Genomic DNA, 17,550 nt, shown 5'->3' on the forward strand with positions numbered 1-17,550 from the left:
AGTCAGAACAGAGAGAGGTGAATGTAAGACAAGATGCACAACAAACATCTGTGCTCATATAAAACATGTCAAAGTAATAATTGCACACAGCAGTAGATGTATGTTATTGCTTACGACAGAACTGTCCTCAAAAACATTACATAAAAACAAAATCTGCTTGGTTGCAAATGACAGAAAATGGCATTATGAGTGTCTTGATTTCACTAGAATAAATTTCACCATTTTTTTTTTTTTTTTTTTTTGAGCATACAGTGTTTGCAGTGCGGCATTAACAATGAACAACTTCAAGGAAAGAACTTTTTTTTTTTAAACACTTGTGAAGTGGAGAAGTCAGAATGTGGGACTGAAAAGAACAACTGTGAGCTAAATGACTGCAAATGCAAAATCTACTTACAGCTTACCAATCACATAACATAGGCATATCAGATAAATAATCACACACAAACTATATTAATATTTTCAGTTCTATTTTCTGATTATTCTGAATTATTTTTCTTCACTTCACAAGAGTTGCTGTATTGTTTAAAACATACATTATTATTTGATCAAAATATCTAATAACTCGCTGGCTATAATGTGTTCACTTTTATTTATATTTAAAGGAAACTGAATTATATACTGATTATTCATTCATTCATTAATTCCCTGCTTCCTTCTTTCAAACCAAACAGTATGAAAACATCCAGAATTGAATTCTGTTTCACATAAACTAATCATTTGGACTAAAAAGACTTGGAGTTTTTGTAGTTTGTTAATAAATTACTGTGATTGTATTTTCATCTGCATGTTCTGTGCCTTTTATTGTTGAGAAGTGGTTTGATTTAGGTATGAAAGTAATAATAGCAAAATATAGCCCATTTCTTTATGTACGTAATTATTCAGGAATTATTAACGTATTAGTATCAGAAATATCTGAATATATAATGAATAATAAAATAGCATCTGTTACTATTGCTCTTTACTGAAATGAAAAGCTTAACTTAAAGGAGCATTGCGTAGGTTCTGAAATTTCTAACCGTTACTGACACCAGTGGCCGTTAGAGGAATTGCAGCCAGTCTCATGCTCGTTCTCAGTAAGCACGCTCTTTTTTTTTTTACTTACGAGGAGTGTCCGTGGGTGTCTGAATTGTGCTGGAGGCTGGTCGCTTCTTTCCATCCGCAGAGTCCATTTGAAAACACTATTGCCGCTGCTTACTATAATGGCCGGCGTGCCGTACGGTTGTAAGCCCAAGTAGACGAGAACGCGCATGACGTCACATTTTGTGAATTTTCACTCCAATTCAGGCCCGACTCCTCCACACACAAATGAGCCTACAGGCAAATAAAGGCAACCGTGGTGGACAGTCGAGGTGTCATTCTTTTTTTACAGCATGGTTGGCTCATACATGTACAAATGAAAACTCTCTCTTAAAGATTTTTTAAGTAAAAACCTCCACATAGCTCCTTTTACATCTTGAAATAAAGCTTCATGTCCATACTTCTCGGAATAAATTATGATGTGTATATTTTTACTGTCCTGATTGACTGTCTCCAAAATCACGCAAATAGGCCCTACAGTATGTTTACTAGCATTACCGTTTTCATGTAAAATGTTATATGCTAAATTAATCATTCATTTAACCACTGTTTAAATCATTACTTGCTTCAAAATGAATGCAGTTAACAAAATCATTGTTGAAACATTTGCAGTGCCTACTGTACGAATAAAAACACTATAACAAAATTATATAAACAATGAATAACTGTAGGCGAATAAATGTTGGCATAATGTGTATACAAAGCATGAATCTTTCTTAATATTCAGAATGAGCACTTTGTCATTTGTTATATATATATATATATATATATATATATATATATATATATATATATATATATATATATATATGTTGAGGTTGTGTCCGTCTGATGTTTATCATGTTGATGTTCGCTACACGTAGTTTTTTAATAAGTAATGTTAGGGGAAATTCCTGACATTAAATAAATTAAAATAAATAAAAACTGTTTACATGCCATGGGTGTTTGTATTCTAAGAATGTACAGAGATACTTCAGATTTAAAAGCGCTGATTTGTTAGGTGATGTTTTCTCTTAAATTTGTAAAATGTACTTTTAATTCAATGGAATATATGGGAATACCAAGGATATACCAATATGGCGACGCAGCACAGACGTCGTGAGCAATCCACTTCTCTATTATAGATCAGTGTCTAAAACTAAAAAAATTGTTTTGTAATATTGCCTCATATGTCATATTGACAAATGTATCTTAAATGTAAATTTTTTACATTGTGATGGATTCGGATCCACTCATAACCGCTAAACACAAAACTGCTACAGAAGTGTAAACAAATTGTATGGAAATGTAACAAAGAGACTGCATGAATTAGCCACTTATTCGCTAAAATAGTTGTACCCCAACACATAATGAGAATAGTATTTCCATGCCTATTATCTTGATAAAAGTCTATTGATCGAAAGCAAAGGACGATGCGTCATAATAAAGACACTAAAAAGTGAAAAATTTGCAGCAGTTTCAAAAACATGTTAAAGTTTTGTGACATTATAAGATGTACTGTAAGTTGTCATGCCCTTTAAAAAAAGATAAAAAAATAAGTAATGCAACAGAAACAAAATGCCAGGGTTTACATGCAAAACTATACATATATAAAATGATGAATCTGTTTAAAGTGCAACTTGCCTGACAAGGGTATTTTTGAAGTGCCACAATAACTGAATCCCCTATAGAAAAAATTGCAAACTCAAAGTTTGGAAGCTTATTAGCTGTGGAGGAATGCAAATGTCATGTTTCTGTGTCATTCTGTGTGGGTCACATTCACAGGAGACTGGACATGATGAACAAGTAAAAAGAATATTAATAATAATAAACTAAATAAAAAAGGAAATAATTATTCACATACTCATATTCACAAATAAATGTGTTTATGTATCTATCAGATGTCTATATGAAGACTGCTGTCAGCAGTGTCAGCATACTTTAGCAATAAATTAGAATAAAGCGTGATCAGTTTTACAGAGGCGAGGAAAACAACTTGAGTGTATTTGTAGTAACCCGCTGTATTACTGTAGAGAATTGGTTTAGTAGTTAGAGTTTTGATTTACAAAAAGCTGATAAGCTCATAATATTCTCTGTAATGTAGTGACATTCATGTTGTAGATTCAATGCCAGACTTGTGAAGTCTTTATTGCTGTGATGTGTTCCTCTGTGTATCTCTAGCACTGGTGTCAATGTTCTCAGATCTAATTAACAAACACCCAAACAAGAAGAGGATTTGCATTAAACCAATAGAGACTTAATGGTGAAGATTCCTACTGACGTAAAGTTCTTATATCTGATCCCAGGTTGCAAAGTCTAATAAACTAAGTAATAAAAAAAAAAAATCAAAAGTCTGAGATCACTAATGAAAATGCTCATATTTTCTTTTTTTTTCCCTTTGTTATAAAATTTAATATAATTTAATATAAGTAACAAGTATAATTAATCATTTCAGTATTTGGTTTGGTTTAAGGCTAACAGCATTGGAGCTGAAATAAACAAAAAATATGATCATGTTCCCAATAATATCTTGTGCTTCTTGAAGAAAATTGAAGAAAAATCATCTGATCATCTGATAAATGTCACTTTTTTTTTTTTTTACGTATTTTTTAATAACTTATTAATATTAGTTTTATATAGTAAAAATATAACTTTTGTATTACATAATAGTTAATTTATAGGTCAAATTAATAAATAAATACATAAATTAATATAAGTCTGTTCATTTATGGAGGCTAATAAGTCTATTTATTATGTCTCTATACTCACCAAATCTTCATTAATTTGATCACAAAAAAAATAAAAAACAGGAATATTGTGAAATATTACTACAATTTAAATATTTTTTTATATGTGAAAATATTTTCTTTTTTTTTTCCCTGTGATGCAAATATTAGTCAGATCAGAAGCCATTACTCCTATCTTTAGTGTTACATAATCCTTCAGAAATCACTGTGATATTTCTTAGCATTATCCATTTTAAAAATGCTCCATTTCCAAAGTGTATTACTGTGAAAAAAAAAAAATAAATAATAATAATAATAATAATAATAATAATAAAATAACAGTTATCTCTGACTTTACCTTTTGCATGTTTATGATGTTTTAGGTATAATTAATCTGAAGTTCAGTTGTACACCACTTGATAAATATAAAAAAAGAAGAAAAATAAATAAATAAATAAAATTAAAAAAAAAACTTACAGGCCATGACCTCAGTATGTCAGCAATATATTTTCTCTGCACCTTCAAGGCTTTCCTGACTTATCCAAGCCACATATCTGTGGAGATTATGGATTTACGTAATGATAGCTTTGCTTTGAGAGGTCATCAGAGCTGTTTTCTGGGAATCGGACAAGCACTTTCAGGTTTAGACCCCAATGTGAGCACTGTAGATGTCTCTGAACGTTCCACCTCCTCCGGGCCATGCACTCTGGCATTATCTCTCTTTGGTCTGCCATTACTGAGAGGTAATTGTGTTTCTCCTCACTGAATCTGTGGGGGCTCAGTATACACCTATTGTGAGGATTCAATGGCATCGATTTTTGCACACTAGGCTGCAGAACCTGTCTGTCACTAACAGCGCAATCTTGATCTCCATGGGAAGGGAGAAGCGCTGGTGTCATTCCTCTGACCTAAGAAACACTCTCTTTCTGTGTTTTCCATCTCTGTAGCAGTTCAAACAGCAGGTGGGTTGACAGTCTTACCTTTGTGCCTCCAATGAATCAATTTGCGGAGCCCTTAAAGACCTCTGACATGCTTTGAGGGAGAGCAAGTTTCTGTTGATATGCTGTTGATATGGTTAACTTAGTAGACTAAAGCACCTTCCCATGCCACTGTAAAAAAAAAAAAAAAAAAAAAAAAATGTGCAGATTTCATTTAGTCAGACAAGCTCTATTTTAAAGGCTGGTTGAACCATCGAAAATATAAAAAGACTAAATTAAAATTATTTTTTGGCCATTTAGTTTAAGCAACTTAAAATATTAGACAGCAATAACTTACAATGTCAAGTTTGGTGGTGAGGTTCCAACTCAGGGGCTGCTGTACATGCTGTTGATGCACATCAATACTTTGTATTTTTGGTCAAAGCATAGGAAATTATGATTACATAAATATTTATATTCAGAAAAAAAATATGTTTTTGATTGTACTTTTTTTGTAAAATTTATGTTTCAAGTCGCCATTGGAGTGATTAATGTTCTCTTCAGGGGGTTATGTTCCATTTCAACTAAATCTGAAACTATATATATATATATATATATATATATATATATATATGAATCAGTTCTTATTTCTCATTTTAATTTAGTTTAACTTGATGTACTAAAATAACTTATACCAAAACTGAAATACAATCTGAAATACAAATGACAATGAATAAAATTATAAACGCAACACTTTTAATATTGCCCCCATTTTTCATGAGCTGAAATCAAAGTTCAAAGACTTTTACTATGTGCACAAAAGGGTTATTTCTCTTTTTTTTCACAAATCTGTCTAAATCTGTGTTAGTGAGGACTTCTCCTTTGCCGAGATAATCCATCCAGCTCACAGGTGTGGCATATCAAGATGCTGATTAGACAGCATGATTATTGCACAGGAGTGCCTTAGGCTGGCCACAGCAAATTTTTTAGGGACCGTGATATTTGCTCGGCTAAAAACATCCCAGTTGTTGCATGGCCAGCATACTTACTATACATGTCACCCACTGAGCATGTTTGGGATGTTCTGGATCGGCGTATACGACAGTGTGTTCCAGTTCCTGCCAATATCCAGCAACTTTGCACAGCCATTGAAGAGGAGTGGACCAACATTACACAGGCCACAATCAACAACCTGATCAACTCGTAGTTGTGTTGCACTTGCGTGAGCCAAATGGTTGTCACAAGAGATACTGAATGGTTTTCAGACCCCCCATTACAGTAAAACTGTACATTTTAGAATGGCCTATTATTGTGGCCAGCCTGAGGCACACCTGTGCAATAATCATGCTGTCTAATCAGCATCTTGACATGTCACACCTGAGAGGTGGATGGATTATCACGGCAAAGGAGAAGTGCTCACTAACACAGATTTAGACAGATTTGTGAACAATAGTTGAACGAAATAGGCCTTTTGTGTACATATAATACAATGTACATATAGTGTTCCTGTGGCTCAGTGGTAGAGTATTGTGTTAGCAGCGCAAAGTTGTGGGTTTGGTTCCCAGGGAACATGTTAGGTAAAAAATGTTAGCCTGAATGCACTTTAAGTCGCTTCGGATAAAAGCGTCTGCTAAATGCGTAAATCTTAAATTTAAATATAAAAAGTCTTAGATTTTTTTGTTTCAGCTCATTAAAAATAGGGTCAAAAATAAAATTGTTGCGTTTATAATTTATTTTTTTTTCAGTATAAATCTGAACTACAAACGACTAAATTTAAAATGAAAAAAATATTAGAATAAAAACTGATTCAAAATATTAATAAAAACTACAATAATATATCAGTAAAATATATACACACGTTTTTGGGTCTTCTCCATTTTAGTAATGTTTACAGTGCAGTTTTGTTGTTGTAAAAACAAACAAACAAAAAATTTTTTAACCTGACGACAGAGTAAAATATGTGGTAAAAACAAGTGGCCACTGTCTAAACCCTTTATGTGTGCACACAGATGTAACTTACACAGCTCACAATAAAACTTCATGCAGGAAATGCAGATCAACATCTGTAGGGAGATTTGTGTAGTGCTGTTGGTGGCTCTTGCGTGCCGCTGCTCTCTAACAGCTCTCTGAAACTTCTTCTGCGGAATTGCTTTTTTCTTGCCAGTAATTTTAATTTGTTATTTGTATGCGTTACATATTCAAGAGGCATGAGCTAGCCTGTGAGGCTGGAAAGAAGGAAATCACAGCTGTTGTTGCCCTCAGTTCTTCTTGTCTTGTTTTCTAAAACAGCATCCTAACTGCAATAAAGCCTTATAAGTAACTGATTTGGAATGCTTTACAGTGGCAGCAGCTTTGTGAATCATTCCAATAGAACATTTCACTCACAAGAGACTCAACCCATAACTGATAGTGTTTGGCGTTAGTGTGCTGTTAGGCTAACGAGGCAATACTCTAATAGCAAACAATTAATAGTGCGGGAAAAAAAAACCCTTTTTAACTAACATTTTGAAAACATTTGGGGCAGGTAATATATTAAATGTTATGCTTAAAATTATATTAATAATAAATAATACAACGTAAATAATAATAATAAAAACTGTTTTCTATTTACATTTTTGCAGGTAATTTATTTCTGTGTTCATTAGTCCAGTATTCAGTCTTCTTCTTTTTTTTCAGGATTCTTTGATGAATTCTTTGATGAAACTATAGAAATACAGTCCCTTTATTACGTACCAATTGCTGACAATGTTAAAATAATTATATGTATAATTGGCATCTCTTTTGCTTCATATGCTAATTTGTATGATGTTATAGCAAGCATTCTGGGATTAACTGCCTTGAAAATTGGCCAAAAAGCAACATAAATATGTTGTCTACCTATAGAAATATTATAGAAAACATTTTATCATAAAAAGTAATAAATACATAAAGACACATCACCTTTGAATGTATGTTGGTTTTTATTATGTCTGTGTTGTCCAAGTAGGAATCTCACTAGGTTTTAGAACATTTCTGCTGTCATCTCTTTACAGGTGAAGAAAACAGAAGCTTCTTGCACTAATGGTCATTACATCAGGCTCTTCAGGTCTGTTACTTTAAGTGCTTTGCTTCATCCCATGCTTTTGAGATGCTTTTGTACTCTGCTTCTCTTTCTCGATCTCCCTTTATCTTTTTCTTTTCTTTTCTCACTGTGACTAGTAAGTGTGCACATATTTACTGTACATTATCATATATGTTTATTCATATGGTGAGGTAAACCCAGCTCAGGTCTTGACAGAAATCCTATAGTATATAATCCTTTAGCTCTAGCTTACAGTAAAACATGTGATTTAAATAATAACTCAATGGGGTTTTCCCCAAAAAGGAAAGGAGCCCATAGCTTGAACTGTTTGAAGCAGAGCATTGAGTGCTGAATACAGATAACTCTGTGACATTTTCCTGCTTGAAGTGCACCTATAACATGAAAAAAAAAAAAAAAAAAATTATATATATATATATATATATATATATATATATATATATATATATATATATATATATATATATAAATATATATATATATATATATATATATATATAAATAAATATATATATATATATATATATATATATATAAATAAATATTTATATATATATATTTTTTTTTTTTTTTTTTTTTTTTTGTAACAATTTCACAATATTATGGGTTTTAGTGTATTTTAATCAAATAATATGTTTGACCACTGTAATATCTGTCCCAGCCAAAAGGATATTGAGTTGATGAGAGGCTGTGAGCAGATAAACTGCACAGAAGATCTGAATGTGTGAATAAAAACTTCTCCCTCTCTGAAATGGGTGATGAATCACACCGGATGACTGATGACTTTGTGTACTGAAATCTTTTGATGTTTCTCAGTCCCGCTCACAGCCATGCCCTGTCGTGTCAATGTCAGCCTAAAATATTAACATGGCAACAATTACTTTCCTGCAAGTAACAAGAGAGTTACAAGGAGAGGAGAAGAGGGAGAGAGAAATTGAGAAACCCTTTACTGTGGCTTTGAACCTAAAGGCAGGTAAAGAATCCTTAAATTGTAGTTCACATACAGAGACAGCGGTGTTGATACACTGGTGGAGGTCAGAAATGAGAGGTGGAGACAGAGAGAAAAATTATACACAGCATACTATTTACAGTAAAAAAGAAAGAAAGAAAAAGAGTTTGAGGGTTTAAAAAAAAAAAAAAAAAAGAGAGTAAGAAAGATAGAAAAATTCATACGTTTATTCTACAAGGAAACAGAAGTTTTATTTTGAACTTTCTATTTATTAATGAATCCTGAAAAAATAGCACACTTTCCACAAAAACTATTAAGCAGCACAACATTTTTTGAACATTGATATTAATAATATATGCTTGATCAGCATATTAGACAAAAAAAACCTTAATAAAATCAATAAATAAATAGCTTTGCCATCAGAGGAAATTACATTATGAAATATTACACCATTAGTGTTTTACTGTATTTTCTCTCACTCTCTCTCTCTCTTTTTATTTTTATTTAATTTTTTTACAAAATAAGACTGTTCAAAAACATCTTACCAACTCAAACTTTTGAATGGTATATGTTGCATGACCTTTATTATTATTATTATTATTATTATTATTATTATTATTATTATTATTATTATTATTATTATTATTATTATTATTATTAGTAACCTTTTTTTTTTACTTGTTGAATCACAAGAAAATGCCATATTATGATAGTAGAATAGGCAGTCATTAATTTTATGTTGACTTTAAAGATTAAAAAGACTTAAAAAGGATGTTATGTATTAATAACAAAAATAGGACTAATATATATATATATATATATATATATTTTTTTTTTTATTAAATATCTAGAACATTGATATTTAAATATATATTACTTAAAATGTAATGCATTTTTCTCTTCTTCTTGTATTTAATTATTTAAATGAAATTTTACATAAAGGATTTCTGTAGGAGATGATATACAGACATGCATCTGACCAATCAGTGTCCAGTTTCCCAGTCTGGAACCTCCTGAGCTCATTCTGAGATTCAGCAGTAGCACTTTGTCTGTGAAAAGCAGTACAGGCATGTCAGGAGCCTTATATAATAGAGCTGCATAAAAATCAATGAACCTACTATGTTTTTCTGCCCCTGAATCATTGGAATGTAACAGAGTCAGTCTGCAGCAATCTGAGGGTCAACTGTGAATCCTTTGTGTGGCAAATAAACGGCGCAGTGGCCCATAATTAAACAAGTGTCTTCTCAGTTAATACAGAATGTGTACATTGCCTCCCTCGCGCTCGTGTTCAGTTTGCCGCATTCACCCTTCCGCCAACACAAGAGCCGCTCAGCTCTGTGAGTGTTGTCTGCATTGACAGGCTGACGGCTTTCTCTCTCTCTCTGTCTGTCTATCTTTCAGTCTTTCTTTCGCTCACCTCCAACATTCAATTAGCAGACACTTTGCAATCATTCTCCAGTTTGTGGGTGAAGCCAAGGTGAGCGTGTCATTTCATGCATGTTGAATTTAAGTTATAGAGTTATTAATCACCTCAACTGATTCCTGATGGTGACACCACTATTTAAGCGAACAAAAGGTAAAGGTGAAAGTGGGACGCAAAGAGAAAAATGGGTGTTTGAGAGAGAATGGATAGGTTTTCCCATTTGCTAATGGAAAGCCATCTTTAACGCATTTAAGCATGAACAGTCACAGATTAAATTCAGTCAGGCTGTTTGAACTGCAAACCTTCTGAAACCCAAAACGTATCACTCGAGAAGTCAAGAACAGATTCGCTTTCAGACTCTGAGATTAAAAATGTTTATATGGTAAGATTTAGATTAGCAGTGTTGGGGCTGTGGCCTAGTGGTTTGTGCACATTTCAACACATTGAGATGTGGTGGTCACATGAGCAAAACTGATTTGTTTAAATATAAATGAATTAAAAAAATTAGCAGCTTTAAAATAAAAAAATATGCCTACAGAAGATGGATGGATGCACCACAAAACCAGTCTTAAGTCGCTGGGGTATATTTTTAGCCATAGCCAAAAAAACATTGTAAGGGTCAAAATTATAAATTTTTCTTTTATGCCAAAAAACATTAGGATATTAAGTAAAGATCATGTTCCATGAAGATATTTTGTAAATTCCCTACTGTAAATATATAAAAAAATTATTTTTGATTAGTAATATGCATTGCTAAGAATTAATTTGGACAACTTCAAAAGGCAGTTTTCTCAGTGTAACGAGTGGGGCGGGGGCGGGGCCGAGGGACGTGGGAACAGGAGCGAGGCTGGTGGAGTGATTGGAGATGAGCGACAACTGCGACACTAGCCGGTCTCGAGTCCCACGGAGGAGATGGAGGGTTATAAAACCGCAGCGACGACAGTGACGGACGAGAGAGGATCAGGCCTGGACTTTATTTTGTGTTTTGATTTTTATTTGTGCGCGTCAGTCGTCCGTGAGGGGCTGATGCGCTGTTTTGTCTTCATTTTGATCATTAAAGTATCATTTGATTGTCCGCCGGTTCCCGCCTACTTCTTCCCAAAGAGAATTACGAAGGTTTTATCATTACACTATCATTTTATGCACCCTCCGATTCCAGATGTTTAAATAGTTGTATCCTGGCCAAATGTTGTCTGATCCTAATAAACAGTACATCAATTGAAATCTTATTATTCAGCTTTCAGCTGGTGTATAAATCTCAATTTCGAAAAATTGACATTTAGGACTGGATTTGTGGTCCAGGCTCATAAATATATGTGATTATATCAGTGGTTCCCAAACCTGACATCGAAGCCCCCCTGCCCTGCACATTTTGTATTGCTGTGTCCACTCACTCGTTCACTCATTCACTAATCCCTATATAGTGTATGGCAGTTGAGTGGACTACATCAGGAAAGAGTGAACAAATAAGTGAACAGATTCAGAAGGCGATGTATACACTGCGCATGTGACTTGGAGCGGTTGCAAAAACATTGTTGTTCTTTGTTCTTTTATATTACATGTTACCTTATTTTAGAAAAAAATATTAATAGCAATATCACTCAAAATGACTTCACATTGTAATTATACATACCTTTGCGCCAGCTTTATGTGGTTTCATATAGACCCCTTAAAAGTTTGTAAAGATTGCAACGTTTCCGCGTTTGCTGGGCTTAGCTGGAGGCAAAAAGAGGCGCGGAGGCAATGTTGACAAGCGTAAACTAGCACATTTTAGGAGGAATTTATTAAACATGTATGAAGAAGAAGGTTAGGAACTGTCCGAATATTTACAGTCACTGACTCTGCGGGACCGTGACAGCTATTTTTGTAAATTAACTCTCGCGGATGGAAGCAGGCTACCTGACCTGTATGCCATACGGCCATATGAATTACTTTTGGGTGGTTTGGGGAATTTTGTCAAGACTTATTTTCTAATGTAACCTATCGCTGGGTTAACTATGATTAGCCATGTGTATTATTTTAAGAGACTATTCAAAGGATGGCACACACATCTATCGCTGTATGTTTGTTTAACATTTAAACTAGCTAGTGCGCTGAAGGTTGGCGACTATTCACCTATAAAACAGAAACTTGCTGATTTACTAGATAAAACCAACACACCAGTTCATATGCATAGATTATTTAACCTGATATGAAGTGTGCACCGCAAACACGAGCATTATTTATGATCATCTCCGTCCAGTCTGTACACCGTATTGCATTCAACCACAATTGTCTTCTTGATTTCTATGAAGGAATGTCTGCCGGGATCCGGTAAAACTTTAGTTTTGAAACAAAAGTGCTGTTCCTTTTATTCTGGCAGCCAAAAACACAACGAGAAGACATTAACATGTTTATAATTTTATGTATTTATTATTTTTATTATCTTGACACTGTCCTGAGTAGCCTTTTGAGCTCAGATGAGAAAATTCGTAGAGGACCAGCAGGCGACCATTAATTTTATATTTTTTAATTATATACACTGATCATATATAGATCAGTAATTATATACCAAATTATCATTATTTCTGTAAGTTAACAACGATGCCACCTCAGTAAATTACTAAAATATTTCAAAAAAAGTTATTGCATAAATGACATTTTTTTATATAAATAATTTTATGAAATAATAGTTAAAGCAGAAATAATAAAGATGTAAACGGCATCTCTCATTCAAACTCGCTCTTTCCCGCTCTCGCTCTCGATTTGAGCCTCCAGCTCGGGGTTCTCCGCATTGGATTGTGGGAAAGAGTTCTTCAGCAAGTGTACATCGGTTGTACACTCGAAATCAGAATGAATTGTGGGTAAAAAGTAGTTGACGGATGTAGGGAATTAAGTTGTTCACTCAGAATTTGGACATCACTACAAAATAGCTGACACTCGATATAGTGCACTACATAGTGGATAGGGAGCGGGTCGGACCATAGACTGTATAAAAACATGGACGTAGTGTCCGTGACGTCACCCGTGGACTCCTGAAGTGTGTTTTTGAAGCCTAAAGTGTGTAGAGCGGGCCGTCGACATCTTTGCAGCGCGTCACCGCGCGACTCTCCCGGACAATCAAAAATGGGCAAAAAGGCGGGAGCTAGTTGCTGAAGCCACACCCACCTAGCACGACGGCAGTGTCAGCAGCGGCAATCCACCTGTCACTCAAGTGGCTACGCCCTTAATTATGCAGAACTTTAAGTCTTAATATAATTTAAACGGATGAGTTATAAAAAAAAATTCACCCCCCTCACAGTTGTCATGAAGGGCAAAATTAGCTATTTATACCCAAATCCTGTAAACATGTTTTTTCCTGCTGTAAAGTTGGGCATTTTAACATGGGGAGTTTATGGGACTGACTCCCTTTTGCAGCCAGCCTCAAGCGGCCAGTCGATGAACTGCAGTTTTAGTCACTTCCTTATTGGCCTCACGAGAGAGAGCGGGAGGTTGGCTTGGCGCTCGGTTCGGACACAGCTATATGTCTCCCTAATCAGACACACCCATTTTAGTTCTTGCGGTCTCTACTAACGAGCTGATGTGTGGAATCAGGTGTGTTAGATAAGGGAGACATACAAAATGTGAAGGACCTCACAAAGGTCTTCTTCCTTGGACTGGCCAAATGAAGGAAATTATTTCATCATTCATCTCAAGTATGAAAGGTCAGTTAGCTTTTCTTATGGTATCACTAGGCAACCAAGCTTGGCTTTCAGTGGATGATTTGTTTGAAATGGAATCATGAAAGTCTCAAGAACTCCAGATCATGTCTTTTTATGCAAAATGTAGTTTACCTCAGACAAGTTTTATAAATATCATAAACCAATTTCCAGTTCCAAGTGTTCAGCGCTCTTAATGAAGTTTGGCGACTGTCGCCATATTGCACAAGCTAATGGTTTACTATCTGCTGTGTGGAGTTACTGGATGGATTGTGATATTAGTGTTTTAGCATGGCTTTGAATGGCAGGTGTGCTTGTAAACAGTTTGATTCAAATTGAAGTTTGCTGGCCGTTGTAGCTGTAAATTTATTTGTTTCACACTGGACATATTAAAAAATTTACAATGTAATTTTCCTTTAAAGAAATTATAGGCAAATAAAGACAGAAAGAGTGTTTCTGTTTTGCAGTTAATTGGTTTTTATGTAACATGTGGCGTTTTGTTGGTCGTTTGGTTCACATTATTGTACCCTGTTATAATTGTCTGTTCCCAGAGGGCTTATAGATTAGCATCTGTGATTCCTTGAGCTACCGTGGTTTTCTTATATGGTCATCAGCAGTAGGGGACAGAGCCGGCCAAGCCACTAAGCGACCCTTGCAATTGCAAAGGGCCCCGTAGCCAGAAGAGGGCCCCCTAGAGTCACTCTAAAAATAATTGTTTCTGCAAGTATTCTCGTAAACACAGTCGGTTATGTTTTAAGTGTGTGTGTGTGTGTGTGTGTGTGTGTGTGTGTGTGTGTGTGTGTGTGTGTGTGTGTGTGTGAACTCACTGGGCGCGTTGACACCATAGACAGTAAAAGAAATGGACACAGCGACCCCATTGGATTCAATGGAGACAAGTGAAGTCGTTATCTCTTTATTCCCGAGACAACTTTGCCATCGGAAAGGGTGTGTCTGCCACAGGCTGCACTCCATACTGACTACACATCGTGACATCTTACATTTCTTAAATAAAAATTATCGACCTCATTTTTTTTATAGTGCGATTTAATTGATTTATCGACTATCACGACAGGCCTACTATTTACATCATTAAATTGAAGTTTACTCGTTTTTCCTCGTCAATCATTTTCCATTAATAAATGTTATTCAAAAAGGGCGCGTCTCGTGCACGGTAAAACTCTCTCCAATATATCATATGATATATTTACAACCCGAATTCTGGAAAAGTTGGGACGTTTTTAAAATTTTAATAAAATGAAAACTAAAAGACTTTCAAATCACATGAGCCAATATTTTGGTTACACTTTATTTCGATAGTCCACTTTAGGTATTCTACTGACTATAAGTAACTTTGTAACTACATGTCAACTACATATCAACTAAATCTCAGAAATTTGCAACTACATGTCTACTAACTCTCATACTAGACTGTTAGGGTAGGTTTAGGGTTAGTGTTAGGGGTAGGTTTAAGCTTAGTATAAGTTGACAATAAGTTGACAAAGAAAGTGTTAGAAGATATTAAGCAGACAGTCTACTAATACTCTACTAACTGCTAGTTGACATGTAGTTGCAAAGTTACTTACTGCTAGTAGAATGTCTAAAGTGGACTATCAAAATAAAGTGTTACCAATATTTTATTCACAATAGAACATAGATAACATAGCAAATGTTTAAACTGAGAAAGTTTACAATTTTATGCACAAAATGAGCTCATTTCAATTTTGATTTCTGCTACAGGTCTCAAAATAGTTGGGACGGGGCATGTTTACCATGGTGTAGCATCTCCTTTTCTTTTCAAAACAGTTTGAAGACGTCTGGGTATTGAGGCTATCAGTTGCTGGAGTTTTGCTGTTGGAATTTGGTCCCATTCTTGCCTTATATAGATTTCCAGCTGCTGAAGAGTTTGTGGTCGTCTTTGACGTATTTTTCGTTTAATGATGCGCCAAATGTTCTCTATAGGTGAAAGATCTGGACTGCAGGCAGGCCAGGTTAGCACCCGGACTCTTCTACGACGAAGCCATGCTGTTGTTATAGCTGCAGTATGTGGTTTTGCATTGTCCTGCTGAAATAAACAAGGCCTTCCCTGAAATAGACGTTGTTTGGAGGGAAGCATATGTTGCTCTAAAACCTTTATATACCTTTCAGCATTCACAGAGCCTTCCAAAACATGCAAGCTGCCCATACCGTATGCACTTATGCACCCCCATACCATCAGAGATGCTGGCTTTTGAAATGAACGCTGATAACATGCTGGAAGGTCTCCCTCCTCTTTAGCCCGGAGGACACGGCGTCCGTGATTTCCAACAAGAATGTCAAATTTGGACTCGTCTGACCATAAAACACTATTCCACTTTGAAATAGTCCATTTTAAATGAGCCTTGGCCCACAGGACATGACGGCGCTTCTGGACCATGTTCACATATGGCTTCCTTTTTGCATGATAGAGCTTTAGTTGGCATCTGCTGATGGCACGGTGGATTGTGTTTACCGACAGTGGTTTCTGAAAGTATTCCTGGGCCCATTTAGTAATGTCATTGACACAATCATGCCGATGAGTGATGCAGTGTCGTCTGAGAGCCGAAGACCACGGGCATCCAATAAAGGTCTATGGCCTTGTCCCTTACGCACAGAGATTTCTCCAGTTTCTCTGAATCTTTTGATGATGTTATGCACTGTAGATGATGAGATTTGCAAAGCCTTTGCAATTTGACGTTGAGGAACATTGTTTTTAAAGTTTTCCACAATTTTTGTACGCAATCTTTCACAGATTGGAGAGCCTCTGCCCATCTTTACTTCTGAGAGACTCTGCTTCTCTAAGACAAAGATTTTATAGCTAATCATGTTACAGACCTGATATCAATTAACTTAATTAATCACTAGATGTTCTCCCAGCTGAATCTTTTCAAAACTGCTTGCTTTTTTAGCCATTTGTTGCCCCCGTGCCAACTTTTTTGAGACCTGTAGCAGGCATTAAATTTTAAATGAGCTAATTTAGTGGATAAAAGTGTAAAATTTCTCTGTTTAAACATTTGCTACGTTATCTATGTTCTATTGTGAATAAAATATTGGCTCATGTGATTTGAAATTCCTTTAGTTTTCATTTTATTAAAATTTAAAAAACGTCCCAACTTTTCCGGAATTCGGGTTGTACATTATAATGCTTGATCTCTAGATAAAAGGCTGTGGATTTGCATAAAATGACTTTATTTTGTGTATTTGTATTTTATGTTTGTTGCTGTTTTTAAACGACTCGCTACCGTCTGCCTGTTAGATCACACACATCACAAGGACTCTGAATCGGCATCAAACGCACAATAACTGGAATTTAAAACTGTGAAGAAACAAATGATCAATAAACTGTTGGACCGATATACATTAGGATTTGTGCACTCGACATTTCTTCGCTTTGTGCCGTGAACTTTTAAATGCCCACTTGAGCAGCGCAGCGTTGCACACTGTGACTCCATGTTGCTTTGAGCACATCATTCTGCACAAATATGGATTTTAATAGTTCTATTGAAATATTACCTAATTCTTATTATTGTTACTATTAATCTTGTTTGTGGTGTTTTAGATGTTATTGTTAATTTTGTTTATTTGAAAAATTCAAACATTTAGCCTAAATGTTCTGTTTATTATTATATATAATATTTTATTTAAATGTTATTCTATTTGCTCGATTTCATTTAAATTATATATAGGCTGTTGTTTGTGCCTCTTAAA

The 17,550-nt window shown here is 34.9% G+C and overlaps 1 protein-coding gene across 4 annotated transcripts in view; it reads left to right on the plus strand.

The window, feature by feature from the left end:
* LOC132121681 (cadherin-18-like) overlaps positions 1-17,550 on the plus strand; it is a 214,639-nt gene that overhangs the window by 38,577 nt on the left and 158,512 nt on the right. For 2 of the 4 annotated variants that reach the window (XM_059531352.1, XM_059531353.1), the window contains exon 1: positions 13,766-13,833. The exons of 1 other annotated variant lie outside the window; for it this stretch is intronic. In XM_059531352.1, the coding sequence (XP_059387335.1) occupies positions 13,794-13,833 (40 nt within the window). In that variant the 5' untranslated portion in view covers positions 13,766-13,793. Of the gene's footprint in view, positions 1-13,759; positions 13,834-17,550 lie in introns of those variants that run through there. One more of the 4 variants, XM_059531346.1, reaches the window with a different exon arrangement.

Source organism: Carassius carassius, chromosome 39 (genome assembly GCF_963082965.1).
Source record: "Carassius carassius chromosome 39, fCarCar2.1, whole genome shotgun sequence".
NCBI classification, from domain to species: Eukaryota; Metazoa; Chordata; class Actinopteri; order Cypriniformes; family Cyprinidae; genus Carassius; species Carassius carassius.